Source organism: Halichoerus grypus, chromosome 2, assembly GCF_964656455.1.
Source record: "Halichoerus grypus chromosome 2, mHalGry1.hap1.1, whole genome shotgun sequence".
NCBI classification, from domain to species: Eukaryota; Metazoa; Chordata; class Mammalia; order Carnivora; family Phocidae; genus Halichoerus; species Halichoerus grypus.
In genome coordinates this window covers 103881951-103905185 of record NC_135713.1, presented here as the reverse complement: position 1 = coordinate 103905185, position 23235 = coordinate 103881951, and the positions used below count along the sequence as shown (strand labels likewise).

Below are 23235 nucleotides of genomic sequence, written 5' to 3'. Positions count from 1 at the left end.
GAAACTAATTTTCACCTCCAATAAGGGCTTGCAGCAACCAGAAGGTCAGGGAAGAATTGTTCTATTACCTTAATGCAAGGCATCTAACTCCCAAATTCTTCATATGGAGATATAACCCAAACTCACTAATAAATTAAAGTACATAGAACGCAAATATAAAACAGTGTTAATTTAAACTATCTCTTCACTGTTATGAAGTCAAAACATTAGTCATTTTCCCCTAATCCCAAATTTACTTTAAAATACACATTACTGAGTTATTCTAGTAAAAAAATACAGTCAGGTGTGCTATAACGCTTGTTTTAAAAACATAAATTTGTTCCAATACAATTGACGTAAGAGAGAACGATTTGAACATAATGTGACTTTTGTCCATGAAAAACACTAGGTGAATGCAGAAAGTGGTATCCATTTGCTCTGAGGTTCATAGGAATATACAAAACACACGCAAAGACACAACCCAAAATATTGCTAGTGACCTCAGTTCAGCATGTGTGCCGTGAGCAGTGCCCACCCATATAAGGTGTCATAACTCTGATCTGATTTCACATCATCCTCTTCTCCCACCATTACTTTGGAACAATTCACAAACTGCAATTCTTACGAAGTCTGCTTCCACAGCAAACTTCAGGTCTTTTACAAGGTATAGTACCCTATTTACTATATTATTTATGTGCCTTTTAACCAATTAACATGTGCAAAACTGTGCTACTGTTACTAGGTTTCAATCATTTTTTATGTATCACTGATGAAGTTTTTGACTATTGTGCCCCAATCTCATTTTTTCTCATAAACCTTGTGGTTTGTATTGCATAGAGTAGGAATGCATATGCTGCACTGTAGAATTGTGGTATAACACTGGATTAATAATAAAATCTGAGGCTCTTTCATTATGAAATAATTGCCTGTTGGAAAAAAAGCTCAGAGAATCCAGGTCAATGTTAAGTCTGTTTCCATAGAAACCACAGACGCTGAATGAGACAGAACAAAACTATTCTAAATGCACCATTACCATTCCTACAATAAACTAAAAATGTTGTAATGGACAGATCTGAAATGATCTCATCTCAGCACTTATGAGAAATTAACTTATTTATGACGAACTGTATCTCATATTTTTAGAATGAACGAAATATTAACTTTTTCCAAGTAGGTCATCTTCTTTAACAAAGTTGTAACTTTTACATGATAGGGCAATAAGACAAGAACTAAATAAATAACTCCGTATTAACTATGTCCTCACTAGTTTTTGGTTGACTTAAAATTTCAAGCTTCATTTGTCCTAATTTTCATGACTGCTGGGCCAAATGAATGCTTCTACCTAGGACGTTGAATCTGATGCCTCTGATACAATAAATCTGAGACAAGTGACACTATGAAGTGGGGACATTTCATTCATTCTCCTGTCAAGGTGCAGTTTCTAGTGGCAGTGATGCCACAGACAGTGGCACTTCTAACCAGGTCTGGGGCTATGCACCATCTTGGCTATGGATGCCCTTAGTCTTGTCTGTTTTCCAAGCCTTGTTATCTACCCTTTGCTTACATTCTGTGAGCATCCTGAGATCTTTCATTTTCTTCTTCAATTAACTAGTCAGTTTCTGTTGTTTGGGACAAGAACTCTGGTACCCAAGATCCATGTCAAACTGAATAGCAAGGCCATATTAAGAGGCCCTTATTACTTCAATTAGAAGTTATCCATTTCCCCATCTGAGGTTCTCATGCTGTTCTTTGTTCCATTCCTCTTTAAAGTTTGCTAACGCTGTTCAGAGTAATAGAGCCTGCATCCCTCCAAATGTTCCTTTGTAATCATGACCTACCGTCCTAAAACCATTGAATAAAAACTTATAAAATTGCCTACATAAAAAAATGGCAAAGACCAGCTAAAACAAACTCAAAAGACACATGAAAATGTGGGAACCAATATTTGCAACTCATAGCACCAATAAAGGGCAATTATGCCTACCATATAAAACCCAGAAAATCATTATGAAAAAAACCAACAAGCAACAGGAAAAAAAAAATCAGCAAAGGAGCTAAACAGAAAGCTCACAGAAACAGAAACAAGTTTGAAACATGGAGATGCTCATCCTTACTCATAATAAGTGAAACGTACATTAAAATCTACACTGAGATTACATTTTCCCTTATCAGAATAGCAAAGAAAGGGTTGAAAAGAGTATGGGGCAGACACACTCCCATACAGTGCTGAATAGTAGTGTAGATCAATATCACCCCTATGGAAAGCAAACTGACAAAACCTATCAGAACTATAAATGTACATAGTACTTTGACCTAGCACATCCCCATTTGGGAATGAATCTTCTCAATTTGCTTGCACAAATGCATAGTGACTTATATTGACTTATATACAAAGTTATTCACTACAGCATCATTTATAATAGTAAAAGAGTGGAAATAATTTAGACATAAATTATGGTTAGTCTTTACTTAATGATATCTGATGATCTCTAAGATATAAAGAAAAAAAGCAAGGTATAGAACAGTGCTTATGGTATGTTGCCATTTGTATGAAAGATTAGATGTAGATAAAACACAAATTATATGTAGATTTTATTTATAGATAGATGGAGAGATACAAAAAAGATCTCTAAGAATATAAATTAGTTAGCTGAAAAAAGAACCTCCAGGGGTACAAAGGGTGAGAGATATGTCACTACACACCTTTTGGTAGCTTTAAAATCTGAAGCATGTGAATGAATTCCCTTCTCAAAAACCAAACTAAAAACCTCCCTCAAACAACCCAACATAAAGAAGAGTTGCTGCTGTGCAAGATTCTTTAACAAAGGCAGTAACTGCACTTGTAAATTCTTCAGAGAAGCTACATTACAGATTTATAATAAAATTTTATTAACTGATGGTTTTAGGAATAAATTGCAGAGGTCTTTATCTCTTTACTTGTTAAATATTAGCAAGGGCTTACTGGGGATCTAGAACTCTGTTAAATAACTTGAGTGTCAGGGAAGGGCTCAGGTAAATGGCTGCCTTTTACCTCCCAGGAACTTAAAGAAAAGCTAGTTTCTCTAGCTTCCAGAACATGCCATTCAATTCTGTATACAATGCACTGCTTAGCCTTGGTGTAGCCTTGCTATATGTCCTCAACAAATGCTTGTTACTTTGAGGTTAGAGACTTAAGAAAATAATCCCGCACTTGGGAATCAGTAACGTATGCAGCTCCCAGTTACTAGCTGTGAAACTAGTCTGCAGTGTCACTGGCCCATCTGAGGAAGGACAGGCACTGGAATAACAGTTATAAAAGAAGGATAATCTTTTTAAAAAAGGACAATTGAAATAAAATAATGGTTATTTAGGCAAGGGAAGGGGGAAATGACAAAGGCGTAAGGGACCTTCCTACGGTGATGGAAATATTTAAAATCCTGATCTGGGTGATGGAGAAATATGAAATTCACAGATAGGGGCCCAAGAACTAACTCCTTACCACCCACTCCCCCCTTCCCCAGGAATGACAGGATCAGATATATAGTTAAGGAAAATTATTTCAGCAGCAATGTGCAGCATAGACTAGAGAGAAAGGAAAATATGTACTGTTTAGGAGTGAAAAGCAATGGGATGCATTGTGATTTAGAATTCTTCTATTACTAAGATGTTATAGTAATGTGTTTTAAAAATTTGACTCACTTTCATATGCCAGATGTAATGTTAATTTGGGTACAGAAAATTCCCTATCTTGGCTATATAGATTTTACTGAATGAGAGAAAAAGAGTTTTTGTGCCAGCAACATCAGTAACATACACTGCCACTGGGCGTCAGGTGGACTCTTCATGGGGAACGGTGAATCATCAACATGAATGTCAGAACTAATGTCAACAACTGTGAATAGGCAAAGTAGTTTCTAAAAGAAAGCCAACTTCACTGAAACCTGTTATTTAAATCTCATTTTTATTTTTTATTTTTATTTTTAAAGATTTTATTTATTTTGAGAGACAGAGAGGGGAAGAGAGCGAGCACAAACAGGGGGGAGCAACAGAGGGAGAGGGAAAAGCAGACTCCCCGCTGAGCAGGGAACCCAATGTGGGGCTCCATCCCAGGACCCTGGGATCATGACCTGTGCCGAAGGCAGACGCTTAACCGTCTGAGCCACCCAGGCGCCCCTTAAACGTCATTTTTAAAATAACAACTAAGAGTCTACGATTTCCCTAAGAAAGTACACATTTCATTGTGTTGCCTACATAATGGTGTATGCTTACACATAATGCTGTGGAAAAACAGGTGAAGTAGGCGACCATAAAACAGAAGAGGCTGATTTTCACTTGTGGAAAGCATCCTCGTCACTTTATAGTCTTATCTCATAATAATCACTAGCAAGACCACCCGAGAAATGCCATGCTGAATCCATATGAGCATTATACCTAAAAATAAAAGAGCATAACTTAATACTTGGCCTTCTCAATAATTATCTCAAAAGGTTTCTGATGGAGCCCTATTTTTCTTTAATCCACTACCTGGATCGATCACGCAAGAAATTATCTCAACATTTTCTGTATCTCTATTTCCTAATGGTACTTGCATTGTACTCTTACAGTGCTGTCATGTCTATTATCTCAATTTTTGCTGGGTTTAAACAGTCTATCCATGTCTTGCCATCTAGCTTAATGGCACAATTTAAGATTATTACACTTTGTGGAGTATTACTTTGAATCAGAAGAAAGTTAACATAGCTATAATACTTGTCTAAGTTTAAGGCAATTCCAATAAGGACTTTTAAAAAATCACTTTTTTTTCTTCTTTCTTAAGCATCCCATTTTTATTACTATACTTAAGTTTCATGAGAACACAAGATGTGATGTTGTGTCTCCTAGAGTGTCTATACCATGTAGGTGCTCAAAACGCTTGCTCAAGTAATAAAACCAACAGTGACAGCAACTCAACTCTAGATGTAGTGGTGCAATACAAGGATCATCAGGGCTGATGTGAAGGTTCAGGACGCCTAGGCAATCTACTGTGCGGACCGGCCTTCCTCTGCTAGCTCTTTACAGGTTGTTAAGCTCCAGGCTGCAGCCACAGACCCTTCCTTCACACTCTACACACTCCACCTGAGCACAGGCAGCCACTACAATGGTCTTAACTCCTATTACATCTGTGGATGACTCAAATTGTGGTCTTTGACTCTGGCTTCTTTCCTAAGCTACAAATTTTCTCTTACTACCTATTAGATATTTCCATTCATATGTCTGACTATACCTCAACACAAACCCCAAACTGAAATTCTCATCATCCCCCTAAAACCTGCTCCTTCTCAGGTATTGCCTATACTAGTAAATGGCCCCACCCAATCCAGTAACAGTGAAACCCCACTTCCTGTCTCACCCACCTACACTGGATCAATCACTGATTCCTAGTGAGTCTACCATCAGAAATGTATCTCCAATCCATGTACTTCTCTCCTTTCCTGATACCATACCTGAAGCATCATCATAACTTACCAGAATTTACTCCTAATTGGTGACCTTGTCTCCAAACTAGCTCCCTTCCAATCTACTGTACAGCCAGAATGATCTTTCCAAAATATGAATCTCTTAAAACTCTTAAATGGCTTCCTATAGTCCTTGGGAAAATATCCAAACTGTCATGGCTTACAAGGTCCTTTAAGAGGTGGAAACTACCTTGTAAATTATACTAGAACATGGCAAGATGAATAAGTGCATGGGGCCTAGAAGAGCCCCACTGACCTGTCACTTACTAGCTATCCCTTAATTAGCAAGTGACTTGATTTGTTTATCCCTCAGTATCCTCATATAAAACTGAAGTATTAATACTTATCTTACAGCGCGGACTGACGTTAAATGAGATAAAATACAATGCTTGACACACTGTGACACATCTGATACACAGTAAATGCTACTTACACATCTGATACATTAGTAAATATTAGCTACTGTTATTAACTCCCTAGTTAATTTCTCACTTCTCTCCCATTTGTATTCTGAGTTCCATTTATAGGGAGAATCTTTTACTTCTATTTCCTCTTCTCATACATTTCCTCTTTCTTTACATATCCAGTCCCTCAGGCTGCAACTTCTTCTCTCACCACTCCAACCCTCCTGGAATTCTTCAAGATTCATCCCAAGGGCCACATCCTCTAGGAAGCCCATCTTCCTAGCCCCTCTAGTCTTCCGTGAGGTGCCCTTACTATGTGCTCCTGAAGCCTTCAAATTTTCCCTGCCATACATGTCTGACTTTCTGGTCCTTCCTCTCCATCGCTAAATTCTAAGTTCTGTGTGAAGAGCAACTGTCTTGTTCACCGCTGTATTCCCACTGCCTAGCACATTGCCTAGCACGCGGTAGGCACTTTCAATAAAGATTGTTCTGTGTATGAATGGGTGTATCTTTCCTCTCTCTTAATTCCGCCTCCTCCCAAAACTGCAGTGGTTAGAAAAGCGCAATATCCCTATAACAGTGATCCGTAAAATATAGTTCAGAAAAGGCTGCCACGGTACAAACATGGTTAAACAATACTGGGAAGGGTAGGTTAAAACAAAGTTAGGGCTTCTGAACCATAGCACTTCTTAGTCTTTCATATACTAAAGAGCACAGTGAATCTCCAAGCTGTGGGTTTGGGGGTGGGGGTGGGTCATAGGGATGTAATTCTCAAAATAACTCCTACAACCAGGGTTCTTCAGAAGACATCGCAGCAAACCTGGTTTAAGCAGATGCCCTCCCCGACTAGAACTTCCAAGTAAGCTGGTAGTTGTGGACCAGAAATCTCTGAAGCACTTATTTCGTAGGGTTCACTGTTTTTAGGTCGGTACCCACTGGACACAGAACCTGAGAGCTGGAAGAAACCACAGACATAAAGGAGCAAATCTTCCTTTACAGATGCACAAAAAGAGGCCCAGAGGGGGAAAGCGACCGGTCCACCGCCACACAGGAACTCCGTACAATAGGAAGAGAGAGTAGAAGCCCAGACGTCAATTTCGTCCCTGCGACTTCCACGACAAACAATGCCTCTGGCTACTTGGGTCCGTCAAGTGTTGCCACCTGAATTTTATTTTCAAGCCATACCGAAGTGAAGTCCGTTTTTCTCGGCTCCTCGCCCCCTAGGCCTACAGTGCCCGGCCCTCCTCCCCCACGACACACTTTCCCTGTAATCCATCCAGCGCCGCGGGAGCTCGACTGGGGTGGGGGAGACAGTTTCTGTCGTTCGTTCTTCCCTTCAGAGATTATTTCTGGAGTGTAAACTTTTTCATGTAGACCAAACGAACCTGTTAATTTTCACGCCCCCGCCTCAATCCCCATGGGCGCTACTCCCGAGCCCAGCGCACCCCAACCTACCCTACCAGCTCCCTTCCTCGCCTAGACCTACGGGCCCTGGCGTCGGTCTTCACCTGGGACTGCCATGGCGCTGGTAAGAGGGGTCGCAGGAGCCGTAGGCTTTCGAGAGGACGCCCGCCTCCCGCCTGCAGCGAGGACAACAAACAGCGAGGGTGGCCTCTTCCTCCCACCGGCGCCGCGGGACCTCGGTGACAGTCCAGGAAGGCCTCCGGCGATACCGGAACCAAGTCGCGTTGATTCAGTTTCCGGGGGAGTCATATTACAGAACGCACATGGTCCAAACCATTGCATGCTTCGGGGGGGGAGGTGAGTGAGACCTGCCCATACGTGTACTGAAGTAAACAACACCAGGATTTATAGATTGCATTTAAAAATTGTAACACAAATTAAGTTAATCTGTGGGTTCTTAATAATATTTTCTCCTTCCCTGGAGGTCATCGGAATCCCCCTTCTCAGGATTAGCGGTGCTCTGGTCCAGGAGCGACATGGCGGCGTCCGTGAGAAACTAGTTTGGTGGAGAGAGAGTGCTTGTTGTTGCCGTCTCGGCGACATTGACAAACTGGAGCTTTCTGCGACCACCCGATTGAAGGAAGCGTGCACTGATAGGTGGACAGCTTTAGTGACTGGCCCTCCGTTCTCATTCCCAATTAGAAGCAGAGTCCTGAGCACTGACCAGCATGAGCAACATCTACATCCAGGAGCCCCCCACCAACGGGAAGGTGAGAGCCTCATCTAGGGTACCTGGGCTCCTCGAAGTAATACCTCACCGACTAAGGGAGTTCTGGGGTCTTAGGGTTGGAAAAGATCACAAGAAGTCATGTCCCTTACTCTTGCTCTTAACAGGATTGCGTCGAAAACCGTCTATTGACACCTCTCAGCAAATACTTTGAAAAAGTCCTCAAATGCTGATTTCTCCGTCTACCAGCCGTCTGGTCCTATTTCTTGCTTCAGCCTAACTCATGCAGGCGTTTTTTAGGGTCTTAGATAGAAACCTAAGTACGTTTTAAATTTCGACTTTTTTTTTTTTCCTTTTTGCTCAACTTGGGAATTACTTTTTCTCCATTCGTTCAACAATCATTTATTGAACGCCTGGTAAGCACCAGGCACTGTACTAGGTGCTGGGGCTACAACGATGGATGGATAAGGTCTAGTTGTTGCCCTGGAAGAACTTACGATTTTGTTGGGGAGGCAGGCAGGTAAAGAAAAACCTTGTGATATGTCTGGTAGGCATGCTTAAGGAGAGGAGGAGTCTAGTGCTATGGTACTACAAAAAAGTGAGCAACTGGGAAAGGAGAGAAAAGCTTCATGGATGAGGTCTCTTTTGAGCTGGTCTTAAAACATGAGATGATTGTCAGAGAAAGTAGATAATGGGAAATGTTCCCACATTAGAATGGGAGAATGATTCCCTGATTGATTTAATGGTCAAGGTATGTCAATTCCCATCGAAGATTTTTCTGTGCAGTATGAGGCAGAGGAGTCAGTAAGTATATAGTATCACCTGAATTCTTAAACTGAGAGCTAGTCTATATCACGTATGAAAGATGATGAACCAGCATAATGGAGAAAATAGTGGGGCTGAAACTACGTAGTTGAATTAGGATAAACTAAATTTACATCAGATACAATTCTGTTGCAGATACAAATCTGTTGCATATGTTGTATCATAATTTATGCAATTTTTTGTTGGTCGACATTTTATAATATAATGAAGGCAATTTGAAAACAAAACCAATAATGTTGTATATCCCCAGCAAAAATTTCACTGGGTATTTTGAGCTGAGCAATTCTTTTAATTCGTTGTTTGAACTTCTCCTTACTCCTCACCCCTACCTCACATCATTGTGAAAACTCAGAATACCCCTCTTCATATTTCCAAATGTTTTTTAAGGGTGATGTCACCCCCCAGTTAATAAACACTGGTAGAGAATGGATACATTGCCCATCCTTCTAGGCTGGGCCTTCACACTTACCGTTCCTTTCTCTAGTATACTGTTTGGCCTGCTCAAATGTCTCCTTAGCAGAGAGGACTTTTCTTTTTTAAATTTTTTTTATTAACATATAATGTATTATTTGTTTCAGAGGTACTGGTCTGTGATTCATCAGTCTTAACACAATTCACAGTGCTCACCATAGCATATACCCTCCCCAATGTCCATCACCCAGCCACCGCATCCCTTCCACCCCCCTCCACTCCAACAACCTTCAGTTTGTTTCCTGAGATTAAGAGTCTCTTATGGTTTGTCTCCCTCTCCGGTTTCATCTTGTTTCATTTTTCCCCTCCCTTCCCCTATGATCCTCTGTCTTGTTTCTCAAATTCCTCATATCAGTGAGATTATATGATACTTGTCTTTCTATGATTGACTTATTTCGCTTAGCGTAATACCCTCTAGTTCCATCCACGTCATTGCAAATGGCAAGATTTCATTTTTTTGTTGGCTGCATAATATTCCATTGTGTGTGTGTGTGTGTGTGTGTGTGTGTGTGTGTACACACACACCACATCTTCTTTATCCATTCATCTGTTGATGGACATCTAGGCTTTTTCCATAGTTTGGCTATTGTGGACATTGCTGCTGTAAACATTGGGGTGCATGTGCCCCTTCAGATCACTACATTTGTATCTTTGGGGTAAATACCCAGTAGGGCAATGGCTGGGTCGTAGGGTAGCTCTATTTTCAACTTTTTGAGGAACCTCCACAGTTTTCCAGAGTGGCTGCACCAGCTTGCATTCCCACCAACAGTGTAGGAGGGTTCCCCTTTCAGAGAGGACTTTTCTGTTTACTCTGGAAAATAGCAAACCCCATTCATGTCCTGCCTCCCAACATTCTCTGCCCCTCTCCCTTTACCTCTTCAGTTTTTTCTAACTACTTACTAGTTACTGTTTATTGTGTCCTATTCCTTCCCTTCTCCCCATAGAATGCAAGCACTATGATGGCAGGGACCGGCATCTAGAATGATGCTTGACCTGTGGTAGGAAGAGTTCAGATATGTACTGATTGAATGAATAAATGGATAAATTAATACTGTATTTCTCTTAAAGTATTAAGCATCAGTGAGTTTGAAGTTAATACTGCTTCTGGTCAAGGGAAGATTTAGTTGCTTTACTCTGGAGGAAGATTTGACGTGGTCATAAAGAGGAAAAGCTTTAACATAGATACATGCCTGAACAGGAGATCTTTTATTCAACAAATGTTTATTGAGCAACTAGCACATGCCAACTTCTATGCTAGGTTTTAAGGATACAAGGGAAAGAAAAACCAGCATTGTCCCTATTATCATGGAGTCAGTGGAATGAAATATACATTCACCAAATAGTCGCGCAAATAAGTACAAGCTAACTGTGATAAACACCGTCCTTATGAAACAGAATTGGGCTTACAGAGAATATCTGGCCTAGTCAAAGTTTTCCTTCAAAAACAACTGGGGATTTTTTTCCAGCCTTACGCTGGAAATTGCAGACATCGAAGCTTCAAAGCTCTGTACCATAGAGAGCACATGACAAAAATTTTGGCCTGGAAAGAATTTAAAGAGATACAATAACAAGTTGTCTTAGTCGATGTTTAGTGCCTGTGCTGTCTAATAATACATTAGGTACTAAAAGGATAAAGAGACATTCAGAATAAACGGGACAAAGTTCCTCCCTTCAAAGAGCATAGAATCAACTGAGAAATCATTGACACGTTTTATCAGTGGTAGACCCCTGGCAATTGTCTATAAATGTGCTGTGTTTTGCTGTTACTCTGGCCTCTGAAGATGAGGCACAGAAAGTACCATTGATAGAAATGTCCTTATACACTCGAGATGAAATTTCCACATATTATGATCTCTTAATTTAAATCGCATATTCATGTATATTTATTCTTAAGAAACATTTTATTATCAAAGTATTATCTTATTTAGGAGCCTTAGGAAAAGGAGCCACTGAAACCTCACAAAGTAGAGTTGGCCAGCAGAAATGTATGGATTAAGGAGCCACGAGCCTTCTTTTTTTTTTTAATTATTTAAATTCAATTTAGTTAACATATACTGTATTATTAGTTTCAGGGGTAGAATTTAGTGATTCATCAGTTGCATATAACGCCCAGTGCTCATTACATCAAGTGCCCTCCCTAGTACACATCACACAATTATCCCTTCCCCCCCACCCACCTCCCCTCCAGCAACCCTCAGAGTTGTTTCCTAGAGGTCAGCGTCTCTTATGGTTTGCCTCCCTCTCTATTTTCATCTTATTTTATTTTTCCTTCCCGTCCCCTATGTTCATCTGTTTTGTTTCTTAAATTCCACATATGAGTGAAATCAAATGGTGTTTATCTTTCTCTGACTGACTTATTTGGCTTAGCATAATACCCTCTAGTTCCATACACATCATTGCAAATGGCAAGATCTCATTCTTTTTGATGGCTGAGTAATATTCCATTATACAAATACGCCACATTTTTTTTATTCATTTATCTGTCATTGGACATCTGGGCTCTTTCCATAGTTTGGCTATTGTGGACATTGCTGCTAAACATTGGGGTGCATGTGCCACTTTGAATCACGGTGTGTGTATCCTTTGAATAAATACCTAGTAGTGCAATTGCTGGGTCGTAGGATAGCTCAATTTTTAACTTTTGAGGAACCTCCATACTGTTTTCCAGAGTAGCTGTATCAGTTTGCATTCCCACCAACAGTGTAAGAGTGCTCCCCTTTCTTCACATCCTGGCCAACATCTGTTGTTTCCTGACTTATTAATTTTAGCCATTCTGACCAGTGTGAGGTGGTATCTCATTGTGGTTTTGATTTGTATTTCCCTGATGCCGAGTGATGTTGAACCTTTTTTCCTGTGTCTGTTGGCCATTTCTATGTCTTCTTTGGAGAAGTGTCTGTTCATGTCTTCTGCCCATTTCATGACTGAATTTTTTGTTTTTTGGATGTTGAGTTTGATAAGTTCTTTATGGATTTTGGATACCAGCCTTTCATCTGTTAAGACATTTGCAAATATCTTCCCCCATTCCATAGGTTGTCTTTTAGTCTTGTTGGCTGTTTCCTTTGCTGTGCGAAAGCTTTTTATCTTGATGAGGTCCCAATAGTTCATTTTTGCCTTTGTCTCCCTTGCCTTTGGAGATGTGTCTTGAAAGAAGTTGCTGTGGCTGATATCGAAGAGGTTACTGCATATGTTCTCCTCTAGGATTTCCATGGATTCCTGTCTCACATTTAGATCTTTCATCCATTTTGAGTTGATTTTTGTGTGTGGTGTAAGAAAGTAGTCAGTTTCATTCTTCTGCATGTTGCTGTCCAATTTTCCCAACACAATTTGTTAAAGAGACTATCTTTTTTCCATTGGATATTCTTTCCTGCTTTATTGAAGATTAGTTGACCATGTGTGCCTTCTTTTTTAATTCAGTATTTTATCAGTGGAAAGATTAAGAAAGTCTGGTAGGCAAGGTGGCCCAACCATGTATGCATTCTTTTTTTTTTTTTTTTTTAAGAGAGAGAGACAGAGCAGGAGCAGTGGGGAGAGGGAGAAGCAGACTCCCCACTGAACAGGGAGCCTGATATGGGGCTCAATCCCAGGACCCTGAGATCATGACCTGAGTCAAAGGCAGATGGTTAACTGAGCCACCCAGGTGCCTCCGTGTATGCATTCTTTTTACTAGGTATAAGTTGACTGTAGCCAAAAAAAATTACATAAGAATAATAATTACAACAATAATAGCTACCATTTTTTGAGCATTTACTATTTGTCAGGTACTGTTCAAAGCAGTCTATGTAGAATAAATCATTTTGTCCTCACAACAAACATAAGAATATTATTGTCCCTGTTTTTAGATAAGGAAGTTGAGTCACAGATATGTTAGATATCATGTCCAAAGTAACAAAGCTACCTTAAGTGGAAAGGTATTTGAGCAACCTGACTCCACAGACTATGAAGGGAGGGATGATGTACATTGGCTTGTTCTTTAGAGCAGTGGTTTCTAAACCAGTGAGTGCACCCTTTAGGGGCTATGTAAAACCATCCATGAGATGCAGGGAGAAAAATCTACGTTCTTCTGTTTGTATTTATTTTCTTCTTTCTTGTTTAAATGTAATATTTTATATATAAAAAGGAACATATAAATTCAGTTAGTCATTCAGTCACTTTTTATATATCGTGATGTAATTTTTCCTAATGCATTGCTAAATGGATTTACATTTCATGGTATCTGGATTAACTAAACCAGTCCTTACAAATTTCATATTAATAATGTAAACATAGGCAAACCATAAGAAAATGGTAGAACTGATGCCTCAGCATGGGAAGTATGTCAAAAATCAGAAATTTTTATGAAAATTATTTGAAATGTGGATTTCTACTTACTGTTAATGGCGAACTTTGTCTTAAATGTATATTGTGCCTTGACATATTTATAAGTAAGAATATAAAGCCATTGTGATTTTTAAGACATTTAAAAGCTGAGTGTATAGAACAGGAAGATGGACCTCTACAATTTGAAAACATTATACTAAATGAAAGAAGCCAGATACAAAAAGCCACATACTGTATGATTCCACTTATATGAAATGTTCAATAGGCAAATCCATAGATAGAAAAAGTAGATTAGTGGTTGCCAAGGGATAGGAGTAGGAGGAAATAGGGCTTGACTGCTAATGGGGACATGGTTTCTTTTGGGGGTGATGAAATGTTCTGGAATTAGTGGTCATGGTACTAAAAACCACTTTAAAAAGGTGAATTTTTTTGGTATGTGAATTATATCTCAGTAATGCTGTTATTTTAAAAAAAAAGTTTCAATTTACCACTAGTGAAGAAGATTAAGAATTATTTAAAAATACTATTTTTATGTAATCCTTTGAAATGTTTATCTTCTGTGACCCTTAAAATACTAGAGGAAAAAAAATGTACATATTTGAGGACTCTGTGTGCCCAATTCCTTACCTCCCTTCCCACTTCCCTTTTCTTCTTTGCTAATGGGGATGCATACTTTGAAAAAGTTGGAATCATTGTATTAGAGTTGCAAGGGAAAGAAGATGTGTAGGTTCCCTTTAACAATAACATTTTATTTCAAGTATACAAGGGGATAATAGGTAGGACAGGACATTGTCTTTTTAGATATACTATACTTTTAGGATTGAGATATACACCAGTTATCATGCCAAATCTGAAGGTGTTACCCAGTGTTCTAGATACAATCTAGGGAGTTACTCAGCCACTCAGTTTGCATCCCAAAAGTATACCTCCCAAGAAAATGAGAATCCAGTGGGTTGGTTTGTCATGGTAGAGTCTTTCTTTCTTTCTTTCATTTGTTCTTTCTTTTTTTTAAGATTTTATTTATTTATTTGAGAGAGCAAGAGCATGTGCACATGCACCAGCTGGGGGAGAGAGAGAGGGAGAAGCAGACTCCCTGCTGACCGGGGATCCTGATGCAGGGCTCGATCCCAGAACCCCAAGATCATGACCTGAGCTGAAGGCAGACGCCTAACCTACTGAGCCACCCAGGTGCCTCCCATGATAGAGTATTTCTTTTGGGCATTGTTTCATGCCAAGCCAAGTTAGAAGTCCTTACCTTCATGAGCTGGTGGAAAAGAGGCTATCAAAGGATTCCACTGACTATAGATGGTGATTTTGAGAATACCATTTTAGTAACATACTAACCTAGAATTAGATTAAGAATGTTTCATTGTAAATTAGGAATGGCATGATTTTTTTTTAAGAGAGAGAGTGGGGGGTGGGGGCAGGGGGAGAGAGAGAGAGAGAATCTCAAGTAGACTCCCCACTGAGCACGGAGCCTGGTGTGGGGCTCACTCTCACGACCCTGATATCATGACCTGAGCCAAAATCAAGAGTCAGAACTTAACTGACTGAGCCATCCAGGTGCTCCAGGAATGGCATGATTTTGAATGAGAAAGTAGAGTGTTTATATATAAAAAGATAATTGTAAAATTGTCTTATCGTGTCACAATTCCATGGGTTCATTGTTCTTTAATTTCTTAATTTGCTATGCCAATATTATTGGAAGAAAAGCTGCAAGAAACTTTCTTAATTAAAGCAAGTTTAAATGATTGATTTTTAAATGAGTAAATTTTTCTGATTAAAAAAGGTATATGCTATTTTTTCTTAAGTCCTAAATGATTTCTGAAAATGGTATTTGAAAGATATAAATCTATAATGACTTGTATTGAATGAATTTTTTTATCGAAGTATAATTAACAGTGTTATATATTTTTTTTTTTTTAAAGATTTTATTTATTTATTTGATAGAGACACAGCGAGAGAGGGAACACAATCAGGGGGAGTGGGAGAGAGAGAAGCAGGCTTCCCGCTGAGCGGGGAGCCCAATGTGGGGCTCGATCCCAGGACCCTGGGACCATGACCTGAGCCGAAGGCAGACGCTTAACGACTGAGCCACCCAGGCGCCCCAACAGTGTTATATTAGTTTGAGGTGAATGGTAGAATGAGTCAACAATTCTATACAATATTTGCTGCTCATCAAAATAAATGTACTCTTTAATCCTCTTTATCTATCTCACCTCCCCCACTTCCCCTCTGACAACCACCATTTTGTTCTCAGTATTTAAGGGTCTGACGTTTTTTGTCTTTTTTTCTGTTTGTTTTGTTTCTTAAATTCCACATATGTGTGAGAACATATGGTATTTGTCTTATTGTGTTGGACTTATTTCACTTAGCATTGTTATACCATCTTCCTCCATCCATATTGCTTTAAATGGCAATATTTCATTCTTTTATATGACTAATATTCTACTACCACATATATGTGTGTGTGTGTATCTTTGTATATATACATGTACATTTACATATATACATGTACACACACACACACACACACACACACACACACACATATATCTATACCACTTCTTTATCCATTCATCTAGGGATGGACACTTGGGTTGCTTCCATATCTTGGCTATTATAATTACTGCTGCTATAAACATAGGGGTGCATATATCTTTTCAAATTAGTGTTTTTATTTTCTTAGGGTAAATATCCAGTAATGGAATCACTGGATCATATGGTAATTCTATTTTCAATTTTTTAAGTAACCTCTGTACTGCTTTTCACAGTGGCTACAGCAGTTTGCATTCCTACCAACAGTGCATGAGTGTTCCTTTTTCTCTACATCTTTGCCAACATTTGTTATTTCTTGTATTTTTGATCCTAGCCATTCTCACAGGTGTAAGGTAACATCTCATTGTGGTTTTGATTTGCATTTCCATGAGTATTTGCATTGCTCAACTGATTTGAGCACCATTTCATGTGTCTGTTGGCCATCTTTATGTCTTCTTTGGAACAATGTCTATTTAGGTCCTCTACCCATTTTTAATCGGATTATTTGGTGTTTGTTTTGGTGTTGGGTTGTATAAATTCTTTATGTATTTTGGTTATTAACTCCTTATCAGATATATCATTTGCAAATATCTTCTCCCATTCATTAGGTTGCCTTTTCGTCTTGCTGATAGTTACCTTTGCTGTGCAGAAGCTTTTTATTTTGATGTAATCCCGATAGTTTATTTTTGCTTTTGTTGCCCTTGCCTGAAGAGACATTATCTACAAAAATGTTGCTAAGGCCAGTGACAAATTACTGTCTTTTCTTCTAGGAGTTTTATGGTTTCAGGCCTCACATTTAAGTTTTTAATCCATCTTGAGCTTATTTTTGTGTATGGTAAAAGAAAAATGGTCCAGTTTCATTCTTTTGCATGTAACTGTCCAGTTTTTCCAATACCATTTGTTGAAGAGACTGTATTTTCCCTGTTGTACTTTTTGAGTATACCAAGAAAAGCCCAGCAAAGTTTTTAATTTTAATTTTAACTTTACAATTGAAAACTCATTAATGAATGCTTCAAATTGAGCAGCCTTTCAACTAATTATCAAGCCAAAATGATAATTTAATATAATGATGTTATATTCTTTCTACAGGTTTTATTGAAAACTACAGCTGGAGATATTGACATAGAGTTGTGGTCAAAAGAAGCTCCTAAAGCTTGCAGAAATTTCATTCAGCTTTGTTTGGAAGGTAATCATAACTCTTGAGTTTTATTCTGTAGGAAAAATTTTATTAATTTAAAAATAAACTGAAGTGTATCTTTCCGCAACGTTGAAGCCTGCTGTTAAATGGTGGTGATGAATGATAGGAGTTGATATGAGTGATACGGTGTTGAGCTACTGTGTCAGGAAATAGAGAGAGGAGATGAAGACTGTCTTTCAAATCTATGTATCTTTAGCAGAGAAATTTATCTCACCAATAAAACTTTGATCCTTTTTTATCTTTTTGTCTATTCCCCACTTCTTTCTTTCATCCTCTAAAGGTACTCCCTAAGATTGCCTTGAGTTCTCCATTTTCTTTACTCTTCAGTTGTTAGTTCTATCCAAGTAACTATCAAATTTAGAATTCCAGCCATTTCCTCTCTTCTTCACTCTAATGTACATATCAAAGTGCCTAGTGGACTTCACTCCCATCTTCCTCTGTCAGCTATAGCTAAACCAGATTGCCTTGACTTTCACCTGCATAGTTGTGATTGCCTTTTACCTGGTCTTTCTCTCTGTCATCTTTAATCTGTTTACCCCCTTATTTATTCATCTGGCAGCCAAATCCTCAGACGGCTTGGCTTCCTAGCTTTCCAACCTTGTTTTTCATTGCACTAAATAACCATATGGTTTCACTTGACTATTATTTTTATTTCCTGAGCAGTTCCTTCCCATTTTCACTTTCACACATATCCTCATATCTTCCTTCATATCTTCAGTCTCCTTTTCGGAATACTTTTTCTTTCCTTCTTTACTATTTAAGTCTACCCACTTTTTAATCTCTGTCGAGAATTCCATCTTCTCCATGAAGCCTTCCATCCAGCATTCATTGATGTCATCAATGTTTCCAGTATGATTTTAGATTGAGTCACAAAGTGACTATTTTTCATTCAATAAACTTTACAGAATTATACATCCACTTGAGTGTTTTCTTCTTCAGAATATTCCCTCATAGAACTAAACATTCTAAACATTTTTGTAACTTGTTGGCTTTTAGAATACATTGCATATGGTTTCAAATATCTCCAGTGGTGGCAATCATTGTGTTTTTAAGTTATATCTGATTTGTAGAGACAGACAAGGTTAATCAGGTATCAGAAAACAGCATTTTGAGTCCAAATAGATAATAATTACACAAATAGATAATTACCAGGGGAAGATTTAAGATACAAAAATACACAGACCCCCCCCCAAAAAAAAACCTGCCAAAAAAAATAGAACTACATCTGCAAAGACCATTATTAATAATTGCTATGGCAGGCAGGAAGGAAATTGAGTCAGACAGATAGTACAGTCAGAGAAGCCTCAAATAACTATCAACAGAACCAAAAAACACAGTAGACACAGAGAAGTCAGACTTGTTTCTGGAAAGAAGTTTTGAAGACTCAAAGGCTCAAATTTTACAGGGGAAGAGTGAAAGTACAAAAACATTAGAAAGAATGAATGGTAATTAATAATCCATGACCAGGTGAATGGAAGAAACAGAAAACATCTGGATATAATATGATAGTGAAGAAGAAATAAAGTTCTTAAGTTAGGTCATGTTGGAACTTAATTGGAACAACAAAAAATTATTCCCCTACTTATAAGAATACAAGGAGACAGAAAAAAAAATAGGAAAATCATAAGAAAAATAACTAGAGCAATTCTCTTAAATTGAACAGGTGAAAGACAAAATTATTACTGCAAAGGCTAACAAGAAGCCTGAGAAGACTAATTTAAATGAAGATACTCCCAAAATAAAGTCAGGGTTTTAAAAATACAATTTAGAGAACCCCATTTTAATTCACTACTTCTATGATTTAAACAAGTCATGATATTTCTAGATCTTATAACATTCATATCAGTATTTACTTCAAAAAGGATTGATTTCCAGAATTAAAAAGGAAATGAGTAAAAATCAGGAAGGTGGAACATGACATATATATGGTAGTTAAAGGGAAGTTTTTAGTTGTTTTTTTAGCTTTACTGAGGTATTATAGACAAATAAAAATTGTATATATTTAGGATGTACAACATGATTTTTTAAAGTGTACAATGTGATGATTTAAGACACATATACATTGTGAAATGATTATCACAATCAAGTTAAGTAACATATCCATCACCTTACATAGTTACCTTGTGAGTGTGTGTGTGGTGAGAACACTTGAGATCTACTCTCTTAGCAAATTTCAAGTATACAACACAGTACTATTAACTATAACTTCCATGCTGTACATTGGATCCCCAGAAGTTATTCATTTTATAATTAAAAATTTATGGAGTGGCTGGGTGGCTTAGTCGGTTAAGCATCTGCCTTCAGCTCAGGTCATGATCCCAGGGTGCTGGGATGGAGCCCCGGGTCAGGTTAGGCTCCCTACTCCACAGGGGGTCAGTTTCTCCTTCTCCCTCTACCCCTCCCCCTTCTCATTCTCTCTCTCTCTCAAATAAATAAATAAAATCTTTAAAAAATTAAAAAGAAATTTATACATTTTGACCAACATCTCCCCATTTTTCTCACCTACCAGCACCTGGCAACTACCATTTTACTCTCCAGTTCTATGAGTTTGACTTTTTTTTTTTTAAAGATGTTATTTATTTATTTGACAGAGAGAGACACAGCAAGAGAGGGAACACAAGCAGGGGGAGTGGGAGAGGGAGAAGCAGGCTTCCCGCAGATCAGGGAGCTAGATGTGGGGCTCGATCCCCACATAAATCACTTAAAAATGCAGATGTAAATTCCTATATTATACTTGGCAGAAATACAATTAGACAAAGTATATTATGATATCCATACATTATATAGCCAGAAATACAAATATAATGGAAAATACCAGAACCACAGCAGCCAAATAGGAAATTTAATATTTAAGATACATGAAAATTTCTTTCTTCAATAGTGGAGAAAAATCAGGAGACTATTATGAATACACATAATGAAATTATAAAACCTCTTCAAAATACTTATGGGAATGATACATAAACATTTAAGAAGTCAAACATTACGTGCAATATAATCTATTATAGTACATAGTAAGCTATAAGGACAACCATAAATGCATAGTTCAGCAGTATTATTAATATGTTATATGGAAATAGAAATAGTGGTTATGGAATTTTGTGGAAATTTGAAATTTTAGCTTTGGTAGATTAAATACAAAATTATGGTGTAGAGAAAGTATAGAAAGTCCCTACTCAATATATATAGTATTATAATAACTTCATTCATCTAACAAGATTATAATTAGGAAAATTTTAAAAAAGGTAAAGTAAAAAGCCAATATAATTGAAGTGCTTAACAGGAAATACGAAAAAGGAGTAAGATGGGTAATTTTAAAATCTGAAAGCACAAGTAATAAAGATCTCTTTCATGTCCCCCTTCCCTCACATCTAATAGATTACTGAGTCTTATAGATCCTGCTTCCTAGAGAATTCTTAAATATGTGCACCTCTGTATAAGTCACAGTCAGGTTTTACTCTTGGGACAATAGTTGCTTCCTCTCACTCTAGCCTTGTCGCTTCCATTCCATTCTCCATACTGTGTTTGAGTGATCTTTTGAAAAAGCAGATCTGATCAAAATGTTGATTGACTGCATATTAGGGACCAAACGGATTATTATTGCTTTCTGATATAGACTGGGTATGTTATATATTTAAATTTGTAGAATTTAAGTTAAAATATTAAAGTTTGACCTGGCATTTTTGTTGGACTTGAAAATTTATAGATTACCTCCATATTATCTTATTTAATCTTCAAAACAACACTGTGGGTTAATTTATAATATTTTATAATGAGAAAATTATATGTACATCATGGTGGACAATAGTTAATAATACTGTATTGCATATTTGGAAGTTGGTAAGAAAGTAGATCTTAAAAGTTCTCATCACAAGAAAAAGGAATTTGTAACTATGTGAGGTGCTGGATGTTAGACTTATTGTGGTGAACACTGCACAATATGTTGTACACGTGAAACCACTGTAATGTTAAATGTCAATTATATCTCCATTTTTAAAAAAGGGTGGGAGAAATTATGTTTAAGGCTAGCCAGCCAACAGGATGCATGACTCAGAACTCCTGAATGCTGCATATTTTTAACCTACTCTGAGTAAATGGTTACTTACAGAAGAGATACTTTTAGACTCAGTTTTTACAGTTTCTGTATGTAACCAAGGAGCACTTCTTTGCACTGGGGATCTCTTGCCAATATAGCTTTAAAGTATGGATTTTAGGTCCAGATAGATCTTACAAATGTAAATAATTATGAGGGTGCCTGCAAGCCACTGTATTATAGTACTTTATGAATTATGATAAACCATAGTCTTGTTTTGACTCATAAAGTAGGCACTTGATTTGTCTTTGTCATTGAGTGAGTTAGGTTGTGTTTAGGTGCAAGTAGGAGAAGACTCAGCTCAATATTATTTACATAATAAAGACATTTATAATCCTGTACGATAAGAAATCTGGTGTCAGGCAGTTCTGCAGCTCAGTGAAGCTTTCAGGGAACTACACTTTTTCTCCATCTTTCTGCTTTGCAGTCCTTAAGCATGTGACTGAACTAGGACTACCATCAACACCATCTCCCATCTACTCTGCTGCTACTTGTTTTTTGTTTGTTTTTACAACAATAATAATAGGTTTTGCTTATTCAGCACTTCCTTCAGGGCTACACATATATTCTACATATATTTTCCTTTTAATATAAACTCTCTGATTCTGTCAAACTGTAAATATTGCCCTTCTGCCCCCACCAACTTCTTGGCTCAAGGTTTACCTCACTGAGATGCCCTGCTTCTGCCACATACAACTTCTTTTTCTTGGTGAAGTCTTCTTAATGATTTCAGGTTCCAGATAATAAGTACTATTAGGAGACCGTATATGATCCCTCTTGTATATTTATAGCTTCCAAATAACATATTTATACATAAACTGTAATCTGGAGTTGGAGAGAATCCTGGAAATAATTACAACACAACAACAACCGTGCTTTTTGTAGAAATTGTGCTGTTTTGAGTAGACATTTTATAGTAAGTAGGGAAGAAAGGGTTTGATTTACGAGCCTATTTAATAGTCTGAGAAAAAAATCCTGTGACTCTAATTATATTAACTCTGAAAGCTATACACTTTGTTTTAGACTTTGCTAAATTATTTTAAATTTCTTTCAGCATATTATGACAACACCATTTTTCATAGAGTGGTACCTGGTTTTATAGTCCAAGGGGGAGATCCTACTGGCACAGGGACTGGTGGAGAGTCTATCTATGGAGCCCCATTCAAGGTGAAACTGAATTTTTATTGTTATTTATTTGCAAATCAGTTTGGATTGCTTAATCGAAAATGACTGTGCCCCACATGAAAAAAGTGCATTTCACATTAGTGCACAAAATCTGGTACGTATCACATGTTTAGGATTGTGCGGGTATAAGAGCAGCACTTCCCCTATCAAGCATTCTGAGTTGTCTTGTTGCTAACTTTTATGCTAGATTGAATTTAGGTGGAGCTGCAGTTGGTCATGAGGAACATGTGAGTCAGAAAAAAAACTATATAACATAATTCTTGATATCTGACAATATCTGATCTCTGGAACTCTGTAAATATAAAAGATTTTTAGAACATGCCATCCTATTTCAAAATATTTTATTTAACACTATATGGAATTTATATTAATCTGTTTGGACCATTATAATAAAATAACACTGATGGGTTGGCTTAAACAACAGCAATTTATTTCTCACAGTTCTGGAGGCTAAGACGTACAGCACTGGCATTCAGTTTCCGGTGAAGGGTCTCTTCCTGGCTTGCAGATGGCCACCTCCTCGCTGTGTCTTCACATGGTAGAGAGGGCGAGTTCTGGTGTCTCTTCCTTTTTTTATAAGGGCACTAGCACTCCTGAATTAGGGTTTCACACTTACGACA

General features: G+C 37.8%; 2 protein-coding genes across 4 annotated transcripts in view; one reads left to right on the top strand and one right to left on the bottom strand.

Annotated features, from left to right (window-relative positions):
* The window catches only part of SREK1IP1 (SREK1 interacting protein 1), a 43045-nt gene extending 35460 nt beyond the window's left edge, over positions 1 to 7585 (bottom strand). Inside the window, exon 1 of the mRNA XM_036066958.2 lies at positions 7366 to 7585. Within this exon, the coding sequence (XP_035922851.2) occupies positions 7366 to 7570 (205 nt within the window). The 5' untranslated portion in view covers positions 7571 to 7585. The remainder of the gene's footprint in view (positions 1 to 7365) is intronic.
* Positions 7586 to 7753: 168 nt separating this feature from the next.
* The window catches only part of CWC27 (CWC27 spliceosome associated cyclophilin), a 196450-nt gene continuing 180968 nt past the window's right edge, over positions 7754 to 23235 (top strand). The window contains exons 1-4 of one of the 3 annotated variants that reach the window (XM_078067280.1): positions 7754 to 8031; positions 16291 to 16326; positions 17229 to 17325; positions 22485 to 22597. In XM_078067280.1, coding sequence (XP_077923406.1) covers positions 7990 to 8031; positions 16291 to 16326; positions 17229 to 17325; positions 22485 to 22597 — 288 coding nt within the window. In that variant the 5' untranslated portion in view covers positions 7754 to 7989. The remainder of the gene's footprint in view (positions 8032 to 16290; positions 16327 to 17228; positions 17326 to 22484; positions 22598 to 23235) is intronic. The other 2 variants (XM_078067278.1, XM_078067279.1) reach the window with 2 other exon arrangements.